Source organism: Polyodon spathula, chromosome 19 (assembly GCF_017654505.1).
Source record: "Polyodon spathula isolate WHYD16114869_AA chromosome 19, ASM1765450v1, whole genome shotgun sequence".
NCBI lineage: Eukaryota > Metazoa > Chordata > Actinopteri > Acipenseriformes > Polyodontidae > Polyodon > Polyodon spathula.
In genome coordinates, this window is record NC_054552.1 from 27494689 (window position 1) to 27522647 (window position 27959).

Below are 27959 nucleotides of genomic sequence, written 5' to 3' on the forward strand. Positions count from 1 at the left end.
TTCAATTTAGTTTGTGTTTTCTATCCAAATTAAATCTAATTAATCTTATCAAATGAAAGGTTGGCCAGTTACAGGGGCTATCCCAGCATGACTGATTCAGTCTTTAAAAAGCATCTCTGCAATGTATTACAAAGCAAAGACGAGGTTCACAAACTAACCAGTGTATCGGTCACGTTTGGATATGCAGTGCAGTCAATTTTACCGCATGCAAGCTTGCACGTCTGGCAGACTGATCTTTTCTCCTATATGTATTTTTTAGGTATTGCAGTTGAGGGAAGACTCCACACACTGTACCAGCTGCAACGCTGCATCTTCTGCACACGCACCTGAAACACCACTCTTGATTTCTCCAGCAGGTAGGTTCTCATGTTGGCTCCAATGATTTGATACTTCTTGTCGAATCCAATCTCAATATACTTACCAAAACGACTGCTATTGTCATTTCTGGTCGTTTTGGCATTTCCTATAGACTAAAAACAAAGATTAAACCAATCAGATTAGAACTATAAACCACATAAAGATATTCTTATTACAATGACATCTCTCTTGTTTAATGCTTCCAAAGTGTTCAGTTTTACATTCAAATAATGTTCTTAGGCGTAGGGTTAACAATGTTCTTCTGTGTGTAGATGTCATTACCTACCAAAATGATCATTTAAAAAGGAGCATTTGCACAGCCTTCAGTGCACAATGCTTCAGGAATTTCCCTTGAGGAATCTTCTCAAAAGGAGGTGTTAATAAGCTTAGTAAATAATGATCTACTGTAAGCAGGAGCAACAATAGAGAATCATGCACTGTATGAGATAACAAAAAATATAGTCTTTATATGGAGACATATGGAAAATGCATGATGACCTCATATGAGGATGCCATTTTTTACCCATATGAAAGAATGGAAAAAATATATACTTCTTATGCGTCCAAAACTTATTTTTTTGTTTTGTTGCTATTTTCAATATTTCATGCATTAAAGGGTTAAACCGGACTGCTTCTTACAGCGGTAGGAGGTTATAAAAATTATCATGGGGCTCAAAAACAGCGAAAGATAAGGGAATTTGCCTTTTTACCCCAAAATGTTTTTGATGACATTTTACTGGAAGCACCTATACAGCCGGCACACTAATGTAACAATCAACCTCTAAGGATGCTTGACCTTTGCTCTATTGACAACACTGACACAAGGATTAATAATGATGAAGCACAGTGAGTGTTATGGAGTTGACCTGTGATCTTTTAACTTTAGGCTGAAAGATGTAATCATAAGCGGAAACAATTACAAAAGAGAATGCAATTTAAAAACACACACATCTATAAATCAGAACCACCACCTACATCACAATCCATCAATATGCAAAGTACATTACAGCAGAATACAGCTTGTTTCTAATGGGAGGCCCTCAGTTGGCAAGACAATGCTACTTAGCTGAGCAGTTTGCTTAAGACTCATTTAAAATGCATTTGAATATTACAAGATTCAATTTTGGTGATTTGTTAAATCCAGGATGCACCAGATCTGTATTTTCCATTGAGGTGTGTTTCATCTTCCACCATTTTTTTTGTTTTGTTTTTTTCTGCGCTTGCATTGCGAAATAATTTGTATTTGTAAAGAAATGAGCAACCAAAAATGGAAAATCTCAAGCAGATCCTTCACTTCTGGCTTCAGCCCCCAGAGTTTGCATTTTAAAAAATGGGCGGGTGTGTAAAGTCAGGAGCATCCTCCAGGGAGCTGACACGTACAGCAGCTAGACCGGATTGAAGCACAGCCAGAAAAGTGCTTCCCTGTGAAAAGCTGTCGTGCTTCAGTCATACACTGAGCACCGGCAGAGCAATCCAGTATTACTGCAACGATACATCGGGTAAAAAACAGCAGTGATGGATCGGCCCGCAGTAAAAGCAATACTTTGCTATTCTAAAATATAAAATAAAAAAATCCTATTAGACAAAAAGTGATTGCATTTCAGTTTTAACAACGCCAACAAAATAAAACCCATGCAGAATACAGTAAGCATATGAACAAAGCAGCACATCAACAGCTGAAACTCATAACCAGATCTGACAGAGCCTGAGGTGTGGCTTCCAGGCATTGGGTTGAGGAATCCATTATTAGCTTTCCAGTTTGCTCATGTTTTTCTCAAGCCAGCTATAGTGCAGAAGATGGCAAGAGTAGGCAAAAGGTATTTGTTAAATTAGTTTATTAGGCTGTTCATCTGTGCTGAGGCTTGGCTATAGACAGACCCCTCTCTTTCTGAAAACCTTTTTAGATATAAAAGCAATTTTGGATACAATATATTTAGAGGGCCACAGCAGGCACACTACTAGCATCCCCTTCACCTCTGGAGATTCTGGGCTTGAATGACTAGATCTGTCCCAGAGGACATTACAGCAGAATCACACAATGTGCTTGAGAGAGAACCAGGACTACATGTAAACGAAAGTGTGTTCAGGTCAGGACTGAGGTGCTTTCATAAGAGATGTCAAATCAAGCGGACTGAATCCACTGCAGCTGTGCCTCACCTTTCATGACAGCAATGTAGCAATTCTGAAAAGATCACAAACAGTAATAACCTGTGTATTTGTGAATTGGTTCTTTGGTTATTCACAGCTGAAGGAAGTATACTGGACAACCTCCATGGAGTCAACGCATAGTGCCAACCAAGGAACATGGCCTGCAACAGCTGTGGGGCAATTTGCAGAAGCTCAAGTTTTGCCTCTCCCAGCATTAATAGGCAGTGACATTTCAGACGTGCTTTAACAGGTTTTAGGTACATGGAGCACTAACTGCAGATCTTTCAAGATCCCGACAGAAAATCTGTAGCCCAATCAATAGATCTGCCACAAAGAGCTACAAGGTAGGTAGCAAACACATTATTTATGTGGTGAAAGGTGGGGTGGTGGGGGGGGTGTGGTGGAGTTGAGAGCCATGCTCACATAATGCACATAACTTCTGCACAGCTCTTTCCCCAGAGTCTGTTAAGGGAATTAGATTAGTTTTAATTATAGACAAGCAGTCTCAGATTGGGTCAACCAGATTAGAAAACCAGGCTAACAAAAGACTCTCTTGGGATCTTAAGTGGCCATTTTCACTCTCTCTAATAAAACTACTGTTGAAACAATTCTTATTAAAAGGGCAAAAATAAAATGGTATGTGATTACCTATGGTAACGTTTTTGATCTTTTGAAGAACATTATTGACATTTTTTTAAACAAATATAATATTTAGCCACTGTGGGTTAAAAATCCCCAAAACTTAAGGTGAAGAGTTTTTAGCCATTTGACTTTGAAAGAAACACAATTTTGTGTAAAACAAAACTGAAATAGATCCCGTTACTGCTGTAGTGACTTTAAACCACAGGTGAAAATCTCTCAAATTTTCTGTCAGACACCCGCACATACCCCACTAAGCGAATACATTTGAATTCTAAATAACATTAAATCATCAAATGTAAAGTTGGGAACTTGTCCACTGCAATGCGTACCCTCCGAGTTTTAATCAATGATAAACTTTCCCTTCCGTTTTTTAGAAAGCCAACTGTTGCCCTAGTTTAGGGACATGAAAGGCAGCTGGTGATGTAATAGCCTTGCTTAGTGACAGACACAGCAGCCAGACTATCAGCCATCTGTGCCCTGGGGAATACGTTTTATCTCCGGGCTGAGGCTCTGCCTTCTGCCTCCCACACAGCAAACCAGACACTGGTATCATGCACGACAACACAGGAAACCAATATCTACCATCTTAATAGCAGTGCATTGAAACAACACTGGCACTCTGGGTTAAAACGAAGTGTGAGTGAAGAAGACAGGCAGACAGAAAGCAAGCACAAGAAGATCTGCGTTTTTTTGTTGTTGTTGTAATCCATTAGCTACAAAGGTTATCGTTCTCATTCTCAGTTTTTTTTTTGCTACACTGCATCCTAATTCCAAAGAGAATCATAATGTAATTATCATTTTCCTGAGCTGTTTTATGAACTGCAAATGAACTGCACCTCCATGATGGGGTTGGATGCCAGCACTTTCTCCTCCACATTGGTCTCGCTGGCTGAACCACTGACTGTTGCAAAGTATCTCATGGCGTACTTGGCGGACACTGTCTTCCCTGCACCAGATTCTCCACTCACAATGATAGACTGGTTCCTCTCATCCCTGAAACAGAAATACACAGCAAGTTCACATAATTAGGGTTTTATGTATTGACCTAATGACCCTAATGAGTGAATAATTAGGTCTAGCTTTACATTACTTTTGCAATGGTACTGTACCTCTTAACATGTAGAATACAGCAAAGGAGAAACATCAAATCTACTTCTATTATTGGACAATTAAGATAACTGGTCAAACTTAATCTGTAATAAACCAATGTAACGAAACTTGGAGCATTTACCAGGAACACTGTCACCTGTGCATGGCACTATTAACCCAGAACAGCAGCATCAACTATTTCCCCTCAGAAGCCCGGCTGTGGAAACTAATAAACACGCCTCTTCATTTCCCAGCAGGGCTGTTGTTTTCTCCTAGAGAAGCAGCTATTTTTGGTGCAGCTACAAAGAGCTGACAATGTACCAAGCATCCTTATCTTGGGATACAACGCCTTTCTGAATGACTCACAGAGCTGCAATCTACCCGGTGAAGCAACTTGTCCAGAAAACAACAACAGAGTTAAACCTCAAATAGCCTCTTGCCAAAGGTACTGGACTTTTGTGGCTGCTTATTAGCTAGTCCCCACTGCTTTGAGTTATTGACCAAATGCATTAGTCATTCAAACTGCTGAAGTACTTTGATTTTATATACTCCATCGTCTTGCAATGGTCTTATTGTGAATATAATATAAAAAGACCAGTATGCAGGGGAATTGCTGCGCTCTGGAAACGAGCCCTCCAACTAGAAAAGACAGCTGAGCTTCTCCAAGTTCCTGAACAAAAAAGTGCCTGTTATTTCGCTCCATGCCTCCAGATGGAGATTGAGTCCTGGTGATACACCCGAACCATCAGAGAGCTTTCAGTGTACCGTCTAGCAATTTACCACAATGGTATCCAGTTCTGCTTAGCTGGGCTTTAATTTCAATTGGAAACGTTTCACAGGAAGGTCAATAGCTATTAGCTCCCCTGCTAAAGGCATTCAGGTAAAATGAACACTCACTCCCAGCGATTGCTAGCCATCCACTGATCTCTCTGGCACAGTGTAGTGTATATGCAATAAGGAGGATTTTGCAAAATTAGGAGTTACCAAATCTAATTTTTGGACTGAAGTTAATGACACAGGCAACATGGAACATGACATTTCAGAATATGAATTGTAGATATAATTAAGAAAGGAAAAAGCTGGAAATGTATATTATAATGTTTTAGAAAAGATTGGAGGATTTGTATTGGTGACCATTAACTGAACTAATCAATACAACAAAGTTTATATAGCTGAATTAAACAGCTAAAGGCAATTCAAGTTCAGCTAGATAAAATAGACCAGAGGTTATATCAAGATGAAGAAATTAATTTACTCTTGACCACCAGCCTCTGCAAATTCTTCAGAGCAACCCCACTCCTCCCCAATCAATACAGAAAGATATCAAACACATGCAGTCTTGCAGTGATCACACCACAGCCCCTCTGTTGTAGGACACGTTAAGGAAAGTGTTACCTGCCAATACACCTAACAGAATGGTAACGAAGTTGAGTTTGAACTTCAGAATTACATTTTCCTCATTGCACTAGAATGACATTTACAAACCTGGCCATTTGTTTATATGACTCCTCGGCCACTGCAAATATATGCGGATCCATATCCCCCATGTTCTGTCCACTGTATGCATTGATGATGTCCGCTCCATAGATGGGGAGCGTCTCATAGGGATTGATGGCCACCAAGACGATACCTGGAAAAAAAACATAGTAGACAATTAACTCATTTGTGAAGTTTTAAGAAATCCAATGTGATTCCGTTGTATTGTTAACTCTCAGCAAGCAACTTTCTATTTCTGGCTGGAGTCATCTTTCATATAGTGCAAAAGGTGTTTTGAGTGCAGTTATCTAGACTTGTATGCAAGTGTTTATCCACACTGTATCTATAAAGCCCTCAATGGTAAAATGTGTGGTTATACAAAGAAACATTCTCATTGAGAATGTCGTCTTGTTGAAAAACGTGTCAAATAATTTTAAAGTTTATTTTACTGTATACAGGTTTGCAGTGTTGAGAGTTAATAGAAATTAATGCTCATGAAAAAAAGAACACAGCAGACAGCTGCAAAAAAAGCCCTTTCTCTCAAAATGTATGCAAAAACACACAATGGGACAGTCTTAAGTTAATAATGAGAAGCAACAGGCAGGAGAAGAACAAGTATTTGGTGTCTGTAGTTTTGGAGCTGAACACTGCCTTCAGGCTGCACGGTTCACGACAAACGATAATAATTAAAGAAGTGGAAAAAGCAAGCTTCCCACAAAGCTATTCCGAACAAGCCACGACAACCACACCCAAGAAATGAACAGGGCAAAACAGCAGAAACCTCACAAGATACACAGCAGACAATGTCATTTTCCAACAAAAAAAAAACTTCATTTAAATCATCTGTAATTATTTATTTGTGTATTACAGTGAATACACTGGAACATTACGGCAAAACTTTTAAAGAAATCAAATAAGAGGATGCATTACAAAAGTGACATCATCACGCGTACCACAGTAGGTGTAGATAAGCTTTGAATCCATGAAGCGCACTTTGAGGTTATGCAGGATCGCAGGCTCATGGAGGTAACTGAGGGCAGTGAGGTCATTTTCACCAACAAGGATGTCAGGGTTACGTAGATGGGGCAAGTTTTTGGTTTTGGGGTCCAATTTGTGTTCCACGTCCTGTTGAGTAGAAAAAGAAAAATCGGAATTAAGATCTTTAAAACCAACAAAACACTAGTGTATCTACAGTAAGCAGGGAGTATACTTGCTTCTTATTTTCTATCCAGTAGAGCTATAAAACGCTATAGCAATAGCCTCACTGTCTCCTGAGGTCCACAAATGGACTGATACTGTATAAACAAGAAATGTTTTAAACACCCCAATATCATGTAAGAGCTAGGTATGAGGTCTGTCTCCTTTTAATCCTGGAATGTTTTACCACGTGACACAAATCAATGTTCTGTCAGCAAATCAATTCTGTCTGGCATGCTCTACGTTGTGAACATGAGTGTTTTTCTAATTGTTCTTTCCGAGATCTTTCTGCTGTTAATCCCATTATGTTTGTCTCTTTGACTGAGCAAACCTGTGCCAAAACATCAGGGTAGGGCCCCTTCACTGGCTCAATGGTATCTCTGAACCCTGAAATACTGTCTAGGGCACCATTTTGAAGCCTTATGAGTCCTTTCTTAACTTTGAACACTTGTCTACCTGTCCTGGCTTGTATATTGGATATTCATGTCAAACCCAAACCAGTCTCCTGGTGCTTGATCATCCTATCCGGTATCTTTGCTAAATTTAACAGGAACCCCTTGAAATGAGATGTCTATCTCCAGAATTAAATACCCTGGGTAAATATATCTAGTTATGTTATATAAAACATTGGAATATTTTATTAAAACACAAATACAGTAAGAATAAGTGCTAACTAGGCAATATAAGCTGGTGCACTATTCAAAACTACTGTATAACTACATTAGTTCCAGTTTCTCACTCCCTGTCACTGTGGCATGGTGTTCATTGTCTAAGACTAGAATACAAGGTCCTTACCAGTACTTGCTGGCACAGAGGTGCACGGCTCCACCTTAATACAATCAGCTTTCAACCCCAAGTTCATTGTCTGAATCTAATCCAGAACCTAACAATGAGAACTTACGTAGAACAGTAAAGGTCTCATGGAGACTTTGAGATCACAAAGCGAAGTCACCCAAATATCATCGATTTGTTAAATTAATAGCTATTTGCCAGTATTTGTTTTCATCACATTGCATTATATTTAGGGCTTCTGTTTTTTTTCAGGCTTTCCTTTTTGATATACTGTATGAAATCAGTGTTTTCGGTTACTTTCCAAAATGCTTGACCATTTTTTTTCTGTCAAAATATGTGTATAGTAGTAGTAACTCAACAGTACTTGCACACTTAAGTTGTACCTTCTTTCCTTTGCTGTCTTCCACAACGAGATCCCTCTGGTCACGGGCACATTCTTCTGGGGTTTTTGTGTGTAGGTATTTTTGTACATTTCGCCACAATTCTGTTTTAAATCCTCTGTATCTTAACTCTAATACAGCTTTAAATCCTGCTAACAAGCCTCCATCCTAATTGTAATCTTGTTTTAAATCTCGCACTCTCTCCAATAGAAATGTAGGAATGTGCTGTCACTCAGTAGTTGGGGCAGGTTTAAAGTATTTAGAACTAATCAATGATACGAGTCAGGAAGGCGGGACATTGCCCAGCAGCACAGGGAAATGTATTTATTATTATTTTTATATTAGGTTTTTTTTTTTTTTTTTTTTTTTTAATGTGAAAATGGTAAAGTCAACTTGAATTGATTAACCAATTCCAGTTTTTAAAGTGTACATCCTTACATCCTGAGGACTCTGTGCAAACTAAGTCACACTGCTCACAGCATGATTTCAATTCCCGGCCCACCCCCCTTTCCAAAGACCGCATGCACAGATAGGCCCAGAGAAGCTCAGATCTGCACCAGGACCCCTGATCCAGTCTGCCTCCTTCTAAGTCCCTCTTTCTAGGGTGTCATTCTTACCGTGCCATCATCCAGTCTGAGCTGAAGCAATGCATCTCCTTGCTTGTAGTCTTTGAGAAGTTCAGCCGACTTCCAGACTTCTTCTGCATCAGGGATCCATACCCGGGCATGCTGAAAGAAACAAAGAAACAAAGAAAGAGACAATAAGAAGAGCTACACAGTGGGTTCAGTTAGACTGGAGTATGATGGTTCACAGATATGTCCTTATGGTTTGAGTAAACAGGTTTCATGGTTACTGAAATAATGTGAGATGTCAGAAAACCAGGTCTGTTTCCAGTCTTGGAGTTGACATTTCTTCACACACTATTGACAGCTTTATAAGACACTGAAATTCTACAGTATTGGAATACTGAAGTGTTTCAGCCTGTTGGCATCTCCCACTTTACAGATTAATCTTATTTGTGTTTCACATACTGTAGGTTATTATCAGTCATATACAGTACCACCAGTATTCAATCACATTAGTGCCAGTTAATTCAACTAATTACAATATATCTTTCAGTAATGACATGAATTTACCAGCACAGTAATTTAAAGCCACATAGAAATTGGTAAGTCAATAAGGCTGGGGCTAAAGGCTTACTTGGAACAATAGCATGTATTATGTCACAGTAAGTATAGTACCTTGATGTCTAATAAGATCATACAATTACACCCTCAACCCAACATTTATTTTGTTAAGAGAACATCAGGCGTTTAAGGCGTTGTGGCCTTCCTAATATGTCGCTCCCTGTCGCGTCGTAGGAGAGGTGACCAACATTTCAAACATTGCTAAGATTTACAGGAAAAAGAAAATGGTAGTTCTTGTCAAATACTGAACTGGACTGTCAACATAGTGAGAATGTAGCAAAACAAAGGCCCAGTATAAAACTGAACAGGAATGCAGGACACAGACTACAGATTTAAACTGTTGTAGAATTCATTGTGAAATTTCATTTTCCAGGAAACTATCAATTTGGCATTCTCGGTGGTCCTTTCTTATCCCTTACACAAATCCTCCTGGTAACGCAAAAACTGTAACTTAATGCAGTGAGCCAAGTCTCTCACAGCTCTTAACACACACCGTGTATGAACAAGGTTGAAATCGAGTTGTGTACATTTTTAGTTTTTGCAAGTCTTGGCAAGTGAAACCATTTAAACTATTTTTGCAACACATTCCTTCCAGCCCCCCAGCTCACACTGAATTTAGTATCCATTCAGAAAACAAGAGACTAGAACTGCTATTCATTGTATTACTTCAGACTCTTTGATGTTTACGTCACTTTGAAGTTCTGAATTTTATGCTGTTTAATTTACTGACTTTTTTTTTTTTTTTTTGTTTACTACAGGGGTGGAACTAATACTCCTATTGCATAGCAGTTTCACAAATTTCAGGTTTTACTACGAGCTTGATTAGCCACAGTTTACAGGCAACAAGCTCTGGTGTGTACTTAAAAGTAAAACTTAAAACCAGAATCTTTTCTGAACTCTAGCTGGGCACGTTGCACTATCGACTCACGGTGCTCGCACACTGACGTACGAAATCAGCCTTAAATACAATTTGATTTTCATGAATGTTTGGAATTATTATTATTATTTTTACTTTTCTAAGCATTCTTTAAATAGCTCTATACATAGCCAGGATTCCTACTATACATATTAGGTTTGTTCAGGAAGACAACAAGAAAATGAAAACCCTTGAAGACAGCAGCTACTGTGGCAAACATTTTGAATCAGAGTACAGATACACAGCAAACCAGTCAACTTCTCTCTTGGATTTTTGGGTAGACAATTACTCTTTCAAAGTAATTACTGGCAGGAAAAATCTCACAAACTATGCTGTAAAACAAATCCTCTTGCCCTAGAATTAAAACCCTTGATTTGCCTCTAAAAACCACATTTACTTGACAAAGCGACAATGTTGTTAGGGGGTTATGATCAAAGTTGAAGAATAAAACCCCTGGGTGTCTTTTTGAAATCTAAATAACAGTGGACCTAGCTGTCATTTAACTGTGTATTAATCCTGTTCAGATTAAAAGCTGTTTTTCAAGGGAGACCTGGTCAAAAAAACACACACACACATTCAAATGAGCACAACCAATACAAACAAGTTAATCAAATTACAAGTAACAATTCATCTACATAGATGCCATTGTTTTGTTTGAACGCCTTTAAAAGGTAGACAGCATGTTTCAGTTCTTCCAGAAGTTTATTCAAAGATTGTGGAGCTTGGAAACTGAACGCCTTTTTATCTAAATTCCATACAAGCCCTAGGAACTGAAAAACCAGGAGTGATTTATTGGCTTAACGTTACCTCATACAAAAAAAAAAACAAAAACAAAAAAACAAACCTGTGCCAAGCTTTCATTTGCAGTACTATATCAGACACTAAACACCGCTGGCATCAGAAATTCAGAGACCCATCTACCCAGTGTTGTGGATTATAAATCACACAGTTAACACTCAGGCTTTGTGCTGAAAGTCCAAATATCACACCAATTAATCCAACAAAACAGTGAGAAGCAGATTTGAGCCCAAGCACCTGCAAACCCATTTGTACCAGTAGGTGTTGTTGCTTGGCAACAGTGTTTGAAAAAGAGAAAAGACGAAATCGAAAACCAAAACACAACTGTCAAATCCTTTAGAATCAGTAAGGCATATGTATAGTAATATTATTGAATTCTCTAGTGTACAAGTGCAAATACAAACAAATAAATGCGCTTTATTTTTTTATTTTATTTTTTTTTCATAAAAGGTACTTGTAGGCTCAATTAGGAAGGCATAATACTAACATATATTTGTATCATTCTAAATGTCAAATCTAAAAACGTATGCATTTCTTATTATAGAAGCATTTTGCTTCATGGTTTAAACAATTTAAATGACCTGCCACATCAGCTGATTTTGTAGGCATGTTTTGCGTTGAAAGAACAGCCATGGTGCAGCTAAGGCATTTAAAGACAGAGGAAATAGCTGTGTTGTGTACAGTAGGCTGTATATCCAAGCACGGTGAGGTTCTTTACTGACTTCTTTCTAGCAGTCAGAAGCAACAAAATGCTTCTTCAAATCTTAACTTTTGAACATTCAAAACAAATTTGTTTTATAACCCCACCAAGCCCAATTAAGAAAAACGATTCAGCTTCCCAGCACAGCGGTAAAGCACCATAGCACATAACCCTATACAGTACACAGAGGTCTACTCTTTGCATCTTGAGGTCTTTCTGCTTATCAAACACATGGGAGTTTAATAAATACTCTACAATCTCAGCTGATGTTAATTGAAAGGTGTTAATTCCAAGAGGATTGCTTGCACAATAAGAACATGTACACTCATAATAAGCTTACAAACTATTTAAAATCTGTTTATTCATTATTATAGACTTCTGAAGATGGTGCGACACAACAAAACCTTTACCATGCACTACTGTCAATTTCTCTACAATTGACGTCGCATGCTTACAAAAATACATACCTGAGGCACTTCTCAGAATTCCTTATAACCACCAGTCAAGTACCTCAGCCACTTAGCAGCCTTCCCTTCACTGACACTTTCCCTCTTTTGAATGAAAGTGCTGGTGTACTAAGACAGGTTTGTTAAGACTAGAAACACTAGATATATAAAAAGTAAAGCTGCATATAAAAGAGTTACAGTGTCTGCGTATGGGATATCGACACTGGGTAAACAGTATGCATGCACAGTATGGCTTTTCACAGTTTAAATCATTCCCAGTCCCCTATACAATCAGTTATTGTAAATCCCATATCCACGGCTAACCCTTCCCAATGAGGAGTCTGACATTATCACTTTACAAACACTACCCTCGTGGAGATTCCTGACAATTCGATAACAATCAGAGTGCAGACAATCAGACACTTTGATTTCAAGCAATATTGTAAATCTGAGCTAATTCCAAAGGCATGCTTCCATGTTTTAGCTAATGGGATGTTTTATCAGCTGGAAAACAAGTCAGGTCCTAAATGATTTATTTCACGCTGGCAAATCATTTCAGAAAGGCAATCAAAAACTTTCAAATGAATCTGCCAGGAAAGTCGATCGTGAATCTGCATTAACTAGCGCATGTTGTTAACTTTTAAACGCTGCTAAGAAAAAAAAAAAAAAAAAGGGCCCTGAAGTCATTCACTTGTCAAGTGTCACACAACCAGTAACAAAACAAAAAAAAAGTGTTTATTTTGTTTGATATTTCTGCACGTACAGTAATGATGCTAGCTGGCATCTGCAGTTCTGTAACTGCAAGAGTAAAACAGATTGACTAGTATTCAGCACTTGAATATCAAATCATCTAACAACATGAAATCATATCAGTTTCGTGCAATTTGAAGGGGTCACCAAAAGGCAGATGCAAAAAAAAAGGTCAGAATAATCAAGCAAATGGATCAAGGACACAAAGAGGGCAGAGTAGGGCTGAATCAAGAGGAAGTCTTAAGAGGAATAGAACATAAACAGGGTGGCTTCCAAGGATGCCGAAAAGAGCCCGTATCATGGTCTGGGTGAAGCAGTCATGTCACCTTATGGTGGGATCCTGACGGATCTCTTGTGTGAGTTACATTCAGGGTGCCTGAGTGACGAACATGGCATCAGTCCTCATGACTCACAGGTCAGCACAGAGTCTTATTTTCTCTGTGCAGGACTTTGCACCGGCCCCTTTAGTGACTTGAGAATACAGTCTCCTCAAGGTTGAATTCTGGCAGAACAAAGGGAATCACACCAGCAAAATAATTAACCAACCATTACTATTCTACAGGGCCACAGTGGGACTGGGAATTTCATTTGAAATTATTAAACAGATATTTATTATACAGTACAACTGTATAATTTGTCTGTGTCCTTGTACAACAGTGCCAGTAGTGAGTAGAACCATGATCAAATCTATGAAAACAGCACTAAGTGTGAGCCCATTTTGTTTAGTGATGGCAAGGTGGAAGCTGCAGTTAAGCAGCCGTCTATCAGAGCCACAGAGGAGAACAGCCTTAAATAAAATGAGGAACAATGTAAAAAAAAAAAACTGCTATAGCAACTTCATTACCATGGGAACACCTCACCCTGTTTACCTCAAGAGTCAAACACAAATCTCACACAGAATTAGGAGTGGAGGGAATCATAGATTGACTGCTGGTTAACTCAGTAACACCATAAATGAAGTCTTTAAACATGATGTAATTACCACACAAGTGACTCAGAAAGAAAACCAGTTTCTCTGAACATTCATCATGGCTGCCATACAGCCACAATTCCTCCAGGACATCCACTGCTTGCAGAGCACAAAGATAACAGAAAGAGAAATCAGTATATCCTCCCTACGAAGTCACCAGAGAGCGATGGTATTAGCTTATAAAGGCAACCACAAGAAAACACCACTACTAATCCTACTTCAAGCTGTAGTCAAAGTTTCAAAGTAGGGATCAGGCCTAGGAATTAGCAAAGACTTACTAAAGGCTAATCCAGTATTCTTGATGCCAGACCACTCCCTGAGCCCTCTTACATTATATGCCAAATTAACTACGATTTCACTAAATAAAACCAGCCAAGGTATAGTAAAAATGCTGTTTATACTGACACATGTTTCAAAGCATCTTCAAGAGATGAAACTTTTTTCACTGTGTTTCATTTTATGCCTCGTTTTCCACTGCCTTTCCCCAGGTTTACTGCAGAGCTGGACAGTCTGGGCGAGGTGTGGCTGGAGGGTGTTTCCACTGATGCTCAGCTATACCTCAGCTCCAACTCAGACAGTACAGTTTCGTATCTCATACCCAACGAGGCCAAACTGTGCTAAAGAGACAAAACGAAAGGCATGTGCTAAACTGTTTTGAGCAATAACGACTGTGTGTAAAGACAGAAAATAAAAACAGCCACAAACATTTGTCCGACTTCATCCATCTTCGCATGCTTACATATATTCAATCAATCCCACAATCCAACATGACCTTTACTGACCCACTACTACTTCCTCTGTCATCTATACTTAACAAAATAGCACGGGAATGCAGACAGCCATCTTTAACTACACCTCGCCCAGACCGGCCAGCTCAGCTATACCTGGGAAAAGGCAGTGGAAACAAGGCACTCCACTGTCTAGAGGCCTGGAAAAAAATGAAAGCAGGTTTATTCCAACATAAATAATGACCCAATTCAGTGTCTCCAAAAAATGACAACCAAAATACAATTAAAAACTGTAAAGGGAAAACTGCAGTCTGACAATAAAGTACATTTGTACGGACTAATTCTAGATGGAACTTGAAAACCTTAAGTATGCCTTACTTCATCATGTCTGTGGTGAGTCATCACTGTGAAACATCCCATAACATAAATCTTAATGAAACTGCATTCCCCTAGTACAAGCAATTTCACAAGTAAGTGAAACATATAGGCTATTGCTGCTTAGTTAAGGAGATATCACCAACATAGGCTAAAATACTGTGAAATATTATCAAAGGCTTATAAAAGTAAAATTAGACTTAAGGACTTGTTAATTGTTGATACTAATCTTATACTATATAAATATAGATTAAAATATAGATTAAACCCCATAAGAGGCAGGTGGAGAAACAAACCCTGGATACTCTACAGGCTTCTGAGAGACACACATCTAGAGGGGTGAAAGCTGTGGAGCGTTAATGAAAGTTGGCAAGCAAATTCAAACAACTCACAACCTTGCCTTAAAAAAAAAAAAAAAAAAAAGGAATTCATTTTTCTCGACTGCTTTACACATACATTTTTGTATTGAACATGCCCTGAAAATATCATTTGTAACCAGTATGGCCTTGTTCGGCTTTCAGACTGCACAGATTAATTAGAAAAAGAAAAGGCCTCAAATGCTAAGCAACAAAGATTAAAAACATTCCTGTCTGCGTACACTTTTCTGTACAGGTCATGTAACAAATAAATACAGTGCTCCTCTGCTGCAAGCAATTAGCCAGAGTTAAGGGACTATGAACAGTACATACGCCTTCCACTTTATCAAGAGAATAACAATGTGATGGGAGGCAAACAATTCCACCCTCTAAGGGGTACAACCAGAGAGAACTGCGCTCAGAGCTGCTGTTTCAAAGGATGTTCCTGCAGCTTGGAACTATACAGACAAACACCATGTTATTCACAGTAGTGCTGTCCATCCACTCTCAGGTTAAGAATAAATCAGTAAAGACCTTACTGAACAAGCATTCTGAGACAGGGTGGGGGCTCCAGCATTGTGACCCTATCCCCCCAGGTCAGCTCAGTTTAAAGTCTGTGGTTCTACTGTACTGCAGGTTTTGATTTATTTACTCTAGGTTGTTCTGTGTACAGGTGACTATCCATCATCCATGTTATACAGTTTTGTAAAGGGCACAGCAAACTGAACAGCAGGTCTCAACCTTGACATTGAGCATAAACACTAGCACTGGTTCAGATTCCCCGTTACTGCATAATTAAGTGTGCCGACCAAGCTGGGGCCACACCAATTAACCTTCTTAGCCTTGCAGCTTTCGTTTCAAAAGGCTTGGTGTTTTTTCTTACCCTTTTTTTTATAACAAGAACATTCGCAGCTAAAAAAAAATTAAAAACTGGGGAAAAACATAAAAGAAATTGCTAACTAATATCCTATCAGTGCTAATGATTTCTGTGCATAGACACAGCTTTCTGTCAAAGTCAAAACACTAAAAACAGCAGTGTTAATAACAGCTGACCCTAAAGCTGCAGGGTGTTTTAAATTCATTGTCTACTGACTGTTTTACAAGCCTATCATTTGAAGTACTAGCTCTTGGAGTTTTGTTTTTTTAAACACACACACATACAAAAAAAAAAACCCTGCTGCATGACCCTAAACAGTAGATAGCATACGTTTCTTTTCATATAATATACCGTGCTGCGTGCAAAAAGCACTGAGCAAAGCGTTTTTTTTTTTTTTTTAATTTGTGAAGAATGTTAGTGCATAAGAAAGCTGCTGGATAGCACAGGAAAGTGAAGCTCAGAAGAATGTATTGCCATGGTAATAGCAGTGCAAAATTCCTCAAGTTGCTAACCAATAAGCCTTAAAGAAATACATACCACTGTGCTTTATAGTATTATTATTATTAAAGAAAAAAAAAAAAAAAGCATGGTTTGTTGGATATTTATTATGCAGTTCTGTAGCCATATACATGTGTAACAAAACAATTTATAAAGACAATTCATGAAAAAAGCCATATAAGGAAGTACACTAGCAATGTTCAGGCAGCATGTCTATAAGGAGGAACCACAGCCAAATGCAAAGTGTACATACACCATTAAAGAAGTCTTGTCTCATCTTTGTTTCATCACGTTCATGTTTCACTAATAGTTTTGCAAAATGTCTTTGAAACATTTGATCAGAAGAGGATGGAAATGAGCAAGTTTAACACTAATCGCCTATGAAACCACAGTCCTGAAGACATCAAGTGCACATACACGGAAACAGGCAGCAGAATATTCATGTTGGTTTTTTTTAGAACTCATTTAACAGCAGTGTGATGGTCCAAGGGTATCCAAGGGTAATTTGACATTGGGGAGCTTCATTTTCCACACCCAAACCATTGGGAATGACAGCAAGTTTATTTGCATTACAGCTGAAAACCCAACTAAAGTATAAAAAATCCATGTGAATTCCAAACGACAAATGTTATAGTCATGAAGTGGTTTACAATCACTGTTTAAAAATATTTGTTTAAAAATGTAAATGACCCTTAAATTCAACTACAGTATAGTGCACAGCTTAGTGGGGTTTTGTTTTTGAATATTTCAACATTTACCAAGAATAAATCAGCCGATCCACAAATTAAAGCTAAGCAGTACTCCTTACCGCATACCCTCCTGCTTTCAAGATCACTCAATTATCTGCATCTAATAGTATAACCTGTCCAGACTGGAAATCATGATGCAACTGTGCTCATCAATAAGCTGTCTCTGGGTGCAGTCAGCTGTTGCTCAGCTCTATCCCTGAGGGGTTTGCATGTCTATTTCAGAAGAATGTGACTCTTCAGACATGCAGGATCAAGGTCTGTAAAGCACAGACAATGCACCATCATCTAGAAGTAAAGCTCACATTGCCTGCGTACAATTCACTATAAAGTATTGATAGTTTGACACATTATCGAGCTGGTTTTATTTGAAATGTGTTTGCAGAACCCTTGTGTAGAAGTTGAGTTCTCTGTGTAATCTTATAATACCATGCTTGCTTCACTGATAGACTGTGAGCAACTAAAAACTTTTTGTTTTCAACGTTAGTAAAAATAAATAACATGTGTGTATTATGTTGGTAGCACACATGCTACTGGAAATAAAGAAATAAAGGGCTAACAAAAAGATCGCTCACTATGGCCTTCATACATGAACATGTAAAAAAGGAGGTATGTAATACGGACAGGCATACAGGTTCCTCCATATATCCCCAGACACTGATACCTAAATAAGTCCAGATGTGAACACTCCTTGCCACTCCATCCTGGGAAAGCAAAGTGGGGTTCGTTTTGTGATTTGTATTAATATCCATTGGAGGCTAAACTGAGCCACAATCAAAAAAAGTGTCATTTGTGAACTTTCAAGCTCACTGATATTCGAACCCAAGCCTCCAGCAGTGAAAAGTTTGAGGGGTTAGTAAGGTAGCCCGCTTTGCCACAATCACTTCCTGATCTCTATTTAGCAATATACACACTGTGGAAAAGAGGAGGGGGTCCATGAAGCAGCAGCAGCAGTAATCTGCTCAGCCCTGGTCCCACAGGCAGAAGGAGGGGGAACCTATGCGTCTAATCAAGTGATGTGTACACTACTGGGGAATCTGCATGGGAGACAGAGGATTATTCAACAGTTTTACTGCTTTACCGCTGGGATTCATGTCTTTAATGATTTAGTACTGACTGTGAAAGTGCATATTTTATGCAATACTGTGTGATACAGGGGCATGAATTAATGTTTTACACTGAATCACATTTATTGTAGAAGGATTTCATCATGCACATGAAACAGGACAATCTGTTTGGTTCATTCTCACACTTCACTTACTACCAGGGAATGTAAAACATGCAGGGTCTGCATCTATTTGCAAGGTATCTTCCAAACTGAAATGTATGGGTCATATACTTTTTTTTAGTTTATTAACTGATAACAGGTACAGTACCTTACTGAAATATTGAGAAATGTTTTATTGAAATGGGATTCAATCAGCCTAAACCAGGTTTCTGTAATAATGTTTGTCCAATGGGATCTGTTTTTATTTTATTATAGGTTCCAATATAATAATTAGGACTTGAATTTTTCCTTTTTTGTTTAGTTCAGGGTTTTTTTTTTTTTTTAATTAATTTCGCAAAATTGGTTATTTTCGGTTATTAAAAGTAAACACCACTCCCATTTTCAGTTTCTGTAATAAACTGCATGTATGTTTCACTAACACCTATAGAAAGTTTAACTTGCTGTGTTGAAGTGAGGATGTCCACGTTTAGGATTCAGGCAATTTAGAGCTCTGAATGCATTTTGAGTCTGAGAATTGTGATTTCATTTTATGCCCCATTACTGCCTGCGTATCTATCACACTACAGACTAGTTCATGGTGGGTTTTTTCAGCCCACCCCAGCGTATGACTACTCCATATGATAGTAATTCATCTCAGCAGCATACAAGAATCAGGAATGGAAATAAGACTCCCACTGCATAGCAGTTTGAGTCAATCCTGGTTTTACTAGGAGTTTAATAAGACTCAGCTGAGCTTGTTACCTATATACTGTAGCTAATCAAGCTTGTATTAAAACCTGGAATGGGTGAAATTCTTATACAACAGGAGTCTTAGTTCCATCCCCTGCAAGAAGTTATTTAAATGTTTTCCTAAGATTAAACATTCATCATGGATATTTATGTAGCTGTAATAATAATAATAATACATTTACAAGCACTTTTTCATTTCAACACTGAATAAAACCTTGATTCTTGCTGGTTTGTTTACAACCAGGTTCACGGTAATTAAGCCTGTTGCTAAGCAAATGACGCACTGACTTTCCTAGCGTATTATGTAGGTCCACTAAATTGATGCTTGGTCAGCAGCATGTCTTTGAACACTGCCTGCCTTCTGAAAGCTGCTTTCTTTATGAAGAAACAACAGTGAATTAGACGTTATTAAAAAATATATTGCTAAAACTCAAGTTTACTGTTTAAAAACAAACAAAAAAAAACGCACATTTTCTAAAAAGGTCACGGGGGGGGGGGTTCGGTTATTACTGGTTAAAACAGAAAATTTCAAGCCCTAATAATAAAACTATTAATACAAAATTAACAACATTTGTTGATGTGTTAGTAAGCTGGCTGTTAATAAACTAAGAAAGTGCCTTCTCAAACAAAGCATGACGTACTGACCTTGTGCGTTCAGGCTGGTATTAGACAGTAAACATACACTCCATTGGTATTCTATTAGTGCATCTTAATTGCAAAAGAAATGATCAGAGAGTCCATCAACCCCTTATTAAATCACAGTTAACATGCTTAACAGAGTTGAAACAAATCCATTCGGTTTTTTATCCTGTTATGTACTGTAGGTCGGCATCATTTTATATAACAAGGCTTCACAACCCATGAAACTATAGAATGTTTAGTTTAGGCCTTAATATAGAATGAAAGCATCTTCCGCACGCTGCCTTATACTGTATACATGAAACATTTCACATTCATTGTACATAGTGTGCAGTGCAACATCATTCATTTGCTGTAGTACTGTTGCTATACCTTTAAAATTAACAAAGTAACTTCTCCTTTTGCATTAACAGTGTTGTGTAAAATTGCAACACTGTATTTCACACAAGCTAACTAACTGTTGCAACATCAGTTCTATAGTTTACAGTAGCTCCTGCTGAAATTCAGTTTGTCGATAAATGCAAGTGAATTCCATTCAGCCACAGTGCTTATTTTCTTTTCTTTATTCTACTCGTACGGCTTTGTACTTCATCAATTTGTGTAAACCCAGTAACCTCAAACAATGTGCGAGAGAGAAAAGGAACATCTTACTGTCATGGTAGCAGGGAAGGTAAAACAGGGGGTTGCCGTGCATTTGGACTGAAGACCAATTACCCACTCGTATTTGTTCTGTTTTAAAACTGGGGGGGGGCATATGTTTTTATTAAAAGCGGGTGTTAGATGGAGAGAACTCATTAAGAAATATTATAGCTCTCAACATGGACCTTTCAAAATGTGCTGCAAACTGCAAAAAGTATCCAGGGTTGTTGTTTGCTGGAATCTCACTGGGTTCAATTAAGCAGGTAACAGAAACTGGCACAAACTGTCTCTATAACTACTAGAAATGGCAATGCAAATATAATAGGCTAGTCATGCATGCACAGCACATAAAGTCATTCTGGAAAACGTACAAGTGTGTTATTACGAAGTCAGGAAAAAAATCTAATCAGGGTGGTGGCCAGGACAAAACAAACAGCTGACTTCAAGTAAAATATTAAACATGTCTAAGACGCTGCAAAAGAAAAGAAAAGGGGGGGGGGGTGGGTTGTGTTTGTGACAATGATCTAAAATTTAAATTAGCTGCTGGTACTTGTGCTCATGGGAAATTGAAGAGGCCATTAGAAAGCTATGATCCTCCATAAGAGACTACATTAGGAATTGGTTATGCTCGATTGTTAGTGATTGATGAATGTTTTCACAACTGGTTTGGGTTACCAATTATCAGTGAATGTCTACTCCCCAGGATGAGCTGTGCGCTTTATAAATACACCTTCTTCAGTCACACCTGATCTTATAGAAACACTATATCAGAGATACACCCACAGCCCATCAGCCGTCAAGTGGCAAACTAGGAGCTATCATCTTAAATACTACACTTCATTGTGTTGACAGGCAGCACTCAGCGTAAAACTGTGGAATTATCCATCAGACAGGAAACATCTGAGCCATCTAAACAACAACAAAAAGATACAGAGGACAGGAGCAGAGATTTATACTGAATATATCGACAAAAGACAAGCTCAGTAAATCTTTACCTAAATCCCAGCAATACTGAGACGTAAGAAATAAGAAATGAACACCAAAGAATAGCTGTTTGGTGTTTTCTGTTCCATTACTTTTCAATAAGAATACATTTCAAAATCATAAAAAAAGGTATGCAACCAAACATGTTTTATAACCTAAACAATATCTAATGATACTCATAATTTCCCTTTTTTAAAAGTTGAACACTTACTTTTAAGAACATAAAATTCAACTCTTGGTGCATCTTCAGGTTCTTGCAGAGCACTATATCACTCAAAGACTTACAGCAGAAGATTGTGAAGTGCCCTCTGCACACGAAATGCAGCCAGTTCTTAGACAATGGATTGGACAGGATAAAGTCACGCTTGATGAAAACTATCCATGGTGGCACAGATGAGCCTGTATTTTTTCTAGTAGGAGGTCAATATTACAGCAATCTAAAGCATAACTCTGACTGGGTGGTGAATCTGTACTGGGCGTGCATTCTTTAACCTTCACTGGTGTTTCTGCTTCTTTCCTTAGATGCACAAAGAGGAGAGTGTATTCTAATCAGTTACACAGCAAATAAAATTATGAATACTGCTGGTCTTATGACTATGTCTGATCTATGTGATTATAGATTATCAACAACCCTCTGGGCACATTTATGTTTAAACCCATACAAATCTCAACATTCTTTTTAACCTAAGGACTTTAGGTTTCTTGGAAACTGCATTAGTTCAGAACGAATAAATCAGGTAAAGTAAGCTACATCACAGAAGAATGTTACAAGGATTCCTTGGGCCAAACTGCCCTCTGTCACTTATGCAAATACACAGCTGACTGCTTTTTCTTTTGTAACCAACACATGACCACAGCGATCCTTTTTTAATTTTGCAGCTCTGTGGAAGCAAACAGGCTAACATGGTCGACTGTAATAAGTTTCGATAGTGCACTCACAGGTGTCCTGTTTATCTGATTAATTAGCTAAACCTGCATTGTAAATAAACAACATATTGAAAGTTGAGCAACAAGACTGGCATCACTAATTCATGCACTACACGTGTAGGGACAAGGTGCATGCAACAAAAGAGGTCTGGCGTGGAAACCCTAATGGCTTGGAGCTGACGTTTAATCAAGCATGTCAGTGACAATCACTCCTCTGCCAAAATACAAGAGACCCATCGGCAGCATGAACAACTAGATGAGCATGCCCTATGTCCACTGTATTCACATGGAAAAATGTTTAATACAGACAGATGGACAGATGCTTCCATATACTATACTCTCAGGTTGCGTTTTAAAGAATTTCCTTAGGATCACATCCTGAGATTGTGACCCTCTAAAAGATATCTGGATTTGCCGAGCTGGAATGGAATCACTCCTTAGCAAGTTGCGTCTCAACTGGACAAGGGGTACTCTAGTAAATGTAGCACGATAGACAGATAGGCATTTGGACATACACCCAAATTACACTTGATAGCTAATGCTAAAGAGGGTCCTTAGCGATAGCCACTATTATCCCATCACTAGAAACAAGCATCTCCATAATGTATCCTTTCCAAGGCAGTGATGAAACTTGATTAGAGAATAATATATAGCCTAACTGCCCAGTGGCGTTCACTCTATTGCGTCTGAGGTTTTATAGTCATCTTTACTTCAATGTCTTGCAGCAACAGGACTGGAGTAGTACGTTACCTTGGCAGACAGTTTATTGGTCCCAAGTGATTTCTTGGCTTTCTCTGGTTGCTAAACCACCCTTCTATACAGAATTGAGACAAGAATAACAAAGGCTACTATAGAAACTGTGTGGTAGACAACTTACTCGTTATCCTAGACAACTAGCATAGCACAGACTAGAAGACTCACAGATATTAGCTCAAAGGATGGAGTCTCAGGTGACTACAGTAGCATCACAGTATCCCTCAAATTAAGAGAAAAAAAAAACAACAAACCTCATGAATTAGGCTTCTGATGTTGCATTCCTGATATTTTCCACTGCTTTATGTTAACCTAATATAAGTTTTGAATGTATTTTAAAAGGTATCCAGTCTTCCTATGTTGTTTACTGTAACATAAGTACAAATATGATGGAGGCTGTATTGTGTTGTATTGTACTGTAATTTGTTCTTTGTATTCACAGCTAAGCTTTGGCACACACTGACCATTGTATTGAATCAAGGTGCCAAGTGCAGTAGGCGTTTATGTGCCAACCTTCTATGAGTCTGAAACCAAATGCAATTTCAGCTCTGCCGCCCTTCCTGGAAATATAAATCTGCCGAACATGTTATTCAAAAGGACAGACTGCTTGCTTGTCCCTCGTGTTTCTGTTTGCTTCAGGCTTGCATCACATATGATGAATGCCTCTTTGTCTTGGGCAGCTGGGGGTTGTGTAAGATGACGATTGCTCCGCTGCATCCCAGAGCAGACCAGACACAGCCCTGATCACTACGATGTAATTTCCCTTTCCTGGGAAATGCTTGAATCAAGTGACGTGAACGCCTTTAGAAACAGCCAATCCTAACAATAAAGCTGTCTAAAGATAATGCTAAGTTATGTATGATATGTTTATTAAAGCTGCATGTGTTTGTCACATGCTGACCACAAGCAGATTTGTCCTTTTTGGTGCGTTTTATTATTTTTTATTTGACGCTACTGTTGTTTTCTATATGGTTGTCCTTGTTGCTTCAAAAAACGATATGAAAACCCCAATGAAGAACTAGTACGTTTTCTTCTGAGGGTAATATTTTTTGCAGCATCCAGTCAATGCACCTTGAAGAACAAAGAAAGAAGCAATTCACCTTACCAAGTAATTAATTGTTGGCTTGATAAAAAAAAATAGCACCAATAAAGCATTGTTAACACCACATTAAGACTAAGAAGTTTTCTGTTTGGGCTAATTAAAGCCCAAACCATTGAAAAAACTGTTTAAAACCACTAAATCATTTCTGCTTCACATGTTATTAACTGCAGCAGATTTTCAACACTTGGCTTTGTTTATTTTTTATTTTTTTTTATCTCCACAGTGTCTCATTCCACTGCAGCTATATTGCCACTTGCGAGAATACAAAACAATTACGAAAAAAAATTTAAAATACTCCAAACCTTGCCTGAATATTCACAACCTAATTTTCATTTAAGCTACAATATGTACAAGCAGGGTTGGCCAACATGTCATGTGTCTGCCATACAGTAACACTCTTAATGGGACATGATGCACAGTGTCAAGTCTGCAAGCTCCTTCAATTGTTCTGGATGGATATGTCCTAATGCCTCAAGCAACACTGCCTTGTTATTGTGGGGGGAGGGTTGGATTAACAGTGAAGGCAGTTCTCTACTCTGTATAGAGACTTTCCATTAATACTAAATCACATGCTACATAGTGCAAGTGTTTCTCCTTTGTTTGTCCTTCCTTTATATCCTTACCAATGAAAAACACAAAACAAGGATAAGCCTTTGAATATACTGTAACAAGTGCTTCTATAACACTTTAAGCTCCAGTATCACCAGGCCACTGTCAGAAGAGTAAAAATGTAACTTCCTAGGCCACCAGTGACAAATAACGGAACTGGCCAAAATGTTACATTATATACATACAAGACATTTTGTAAAAAGATTCATTTTCCTTTTTTCTTGCCAGTGCTGTGTATAACCTTTTGTTTACCGATGTTGCCAATGACATAAGAGGTTTCAATAAAGCACAATGTGCCTTTAAAATTTCAGAACTACACCATCGCTCTGTGGCATCTGCTAATGCTAGGGGAGGGTCCGCGGTACCACCCCTTTTGACATTACCAGCGGAAATAAACTGGAGCATGCAGTATTAGTAACATTTTTTGTTTGTTTCTTTGTTTTTTTACTGAAACTATCAATAAGACATTTCAGGTGAAAAAAAGCATAACCATGTATGTGTGTAACAGCACCCAGTGACAAAACACACTGCACAGCTCCCGAATCAATTCATGTAAACTGCATCAGTCTGAGACAGCAGGGAGACGAGTCAAGAACTGATACCATTCATACAGTACGCTACAACCCGCCAATGAAATAGCTTACACTATCCCATTTAGGAAGCGCCATAATAATAATAATAATAGACTATACTTAATCGTTTTTATTGTTTTGTTTTTTGTACAAGCCTATCTGAATCTAACTACACACAAACCTTTCTTATGCACAAATCTAATGCTGTAATTATCATGTGGATAATACATTTGCATATATACAGCAGTCATTTGGAAACGTCAATAACTGGTTTCTATACACTAAAGAAGCATTTTTCTGTACAGGAGCACATCGTGTCCATTTTGCGTCTGCCAGATCCAGAATCCTTCATTCAATTGACTCAGTCTGCATCTTGCAAACACTAGTAGAGTACAGCCAGCAACCAGCATCAGATGAGCCTCAAAACGCAGCCATTCTAAAAAATACACCGTTATTAAATTGTGTTGTACTTGTTCGTTGACAAAAGTCTAAATACGACCGCAAAAAATACAAAATAAACAACCAGTTCGTGTAAAATATTATTAAATAATATTGCATTGGTCCACATTTTGGAAAATATGACCTTTACATTCTGCACATTTTTTATATTGACAGTTTTCTCCAAAGCCGTTATCAGTGGTGGATATTGCCGACAGTAACCGACTACAGTGTATTGTAATTCAATTAGAATATGTTTCTATTATCTTCTTTCTGCTTGTATTTAGTTTAGCAGAAATGCCTGGAAATGTACACTTTTTTTCATCCTCCCACTAGGAGTCCTAGGAACATCTGAAGGACACATATTTGATGGGAGTACCATTTTGTCAAGGGGTAAATATGTCAAAAAAAACCCCAGCAACTTCTGCACTGACCCTCTCAACGTAAACATAATCTGTTCCATACAAAATCTGAAGCTATTTTAACAGCAGACACTACAGTAAAATAAAAGTATATCATTCATTCATTCCACATCTGCACCATTGTTCGTTGTGGCGGCACAGTTATTTGTCATTCACAGCACCATCATGCAAAACTAAATAACCAGCGAAACCTACGTTCACACACACACACACACACACACACACACACACACATTATAGTATGTTTATATATAGATATATATATATTTAATATAATATATATATATATATATGATACATAATATATATATATAACCAACATCATTCATAAGCAGAATCAGCCACTGCAATCAGAACACCGCATTATTTAGATGGTCATGTTACATGAATGCACATTTTCCACGGTATTACCTTTGTATAGAGCTCAGACGCTGCCATAATGATCACTCCTGCGTTTCTGTAATCTAGATTAGCACAGCATTGAGAAACTAACGATTTTCTATCAGGATGATCTGAAACCGATGCTGTTTATAAATCCGTGCACCGGAGACAGGAGATCTCAAGCAGAGGTAGCAATCGCCATAATACTAAAAGTCTTGCTATTTTGGCGTATCTCTCTGTGCATTGTGGGTACGAAGGATGGATTGGGTCAGTGAAAATTTTATGTATCGCCTTGGATTGGAATTGATTGCAAGGACAGGCTGCCTCCTAGCGGCTGAATTGTGATTTACTTCATAACAAATTCCTCTTGTCAAATGATTAAGACAACAAGAGAATGAACGGTGTAATGTGCTTAAAGCTGTAGTGTTTTATAATTATGTTTAATGTATACATAAATATAACAGCCTTCTGTGCTTGGATCATGCGGGATTAGAGATCAGACCACTTCTTAAATGTAAATATCGATATAAAAACCTTCCCAATGGGACAGTACCGTTTGCAAACTGCATGTTTCAAACCACACACACACACACACACACACAACACACACATATATATATATATATATATATATATATATATATATATATATATATATATATATATATATATATATATATATATACCGGTAATTCACTCCACCAAAAATGACTATGGAATTAAAAATCTACATTTCATAAACACGCTCCAATTTCCACGTGTTTTGGTCTTTCAAAATCTGACTCCTGACTTGCAGTTTTTTTTTTAGTCAGCAGAGGGAGATTGAAATTGTTGACTCAGTACATTGAAAATGCAGACTAGGCAGAGTAATCAAAACCTACCGTGAAAGTGTGACTGACAATAAAAAAAAAAAAAAAGGAAGAACGGTTTTTTGGAGCGACGGACAGATTTCCTATCAGACTCCTGTCACAAGTTTCACAACCGTTGCCAATTTGTCAGTCAGTGGGTTTAATTTGACTATGTGAACTTTATAAATGGAATAGGATTATTATTGGAATTATAACCATCTGTGAGATAGCAGGGAGGGGGTTGAAATCCTCCCTGGTTT

At 38.1% G+C, this 27959-nt stretch overlaps 1 protein-coding gene across 12 annotated transcripts in view; it reads right to left on the reverse strand.

Annotated features, from left to right (window-relative positions):
* Nucleotides 1–27073, reverse strand: part of LOC121294510 (unconventional myosin-Va-like) — a 61805-nt gene extending 34732 nt beyond the window's left edge. For all 12 annotated transcript variants that reach the window (XM_041218294.1, XM_041218293.1, XM_041218292.1 and 9 more), the window contains exons 1-6: nt 26882–27073; nt 8699–8809; nt 6666–6837; nt 5722–5866; nt 3984–4140; nt 327–470 (exon numbers count right to left, since the gene is read on the reverse strand). In XM_041218294.1, coding sequence (XP_041074228.1) covers nt 327–470; nt 3984–4140; nt 5722–5866; nt 6666–6837; nt 8699–8809; nt 26882–26908 — 756 coding nt within the window. In that variant the 5' untranslated portion in view covers nt 26909–27073. The remainder of the gene's footprint in view (nt 1–326; nt 471–3983; nt 4141–5721; nt 5867–6665; nt 6838–8698; nt 8810–26881) is intronic.
* Between the last annotated feature and the right edge of the window lie 886 nt (nt 27074–27959).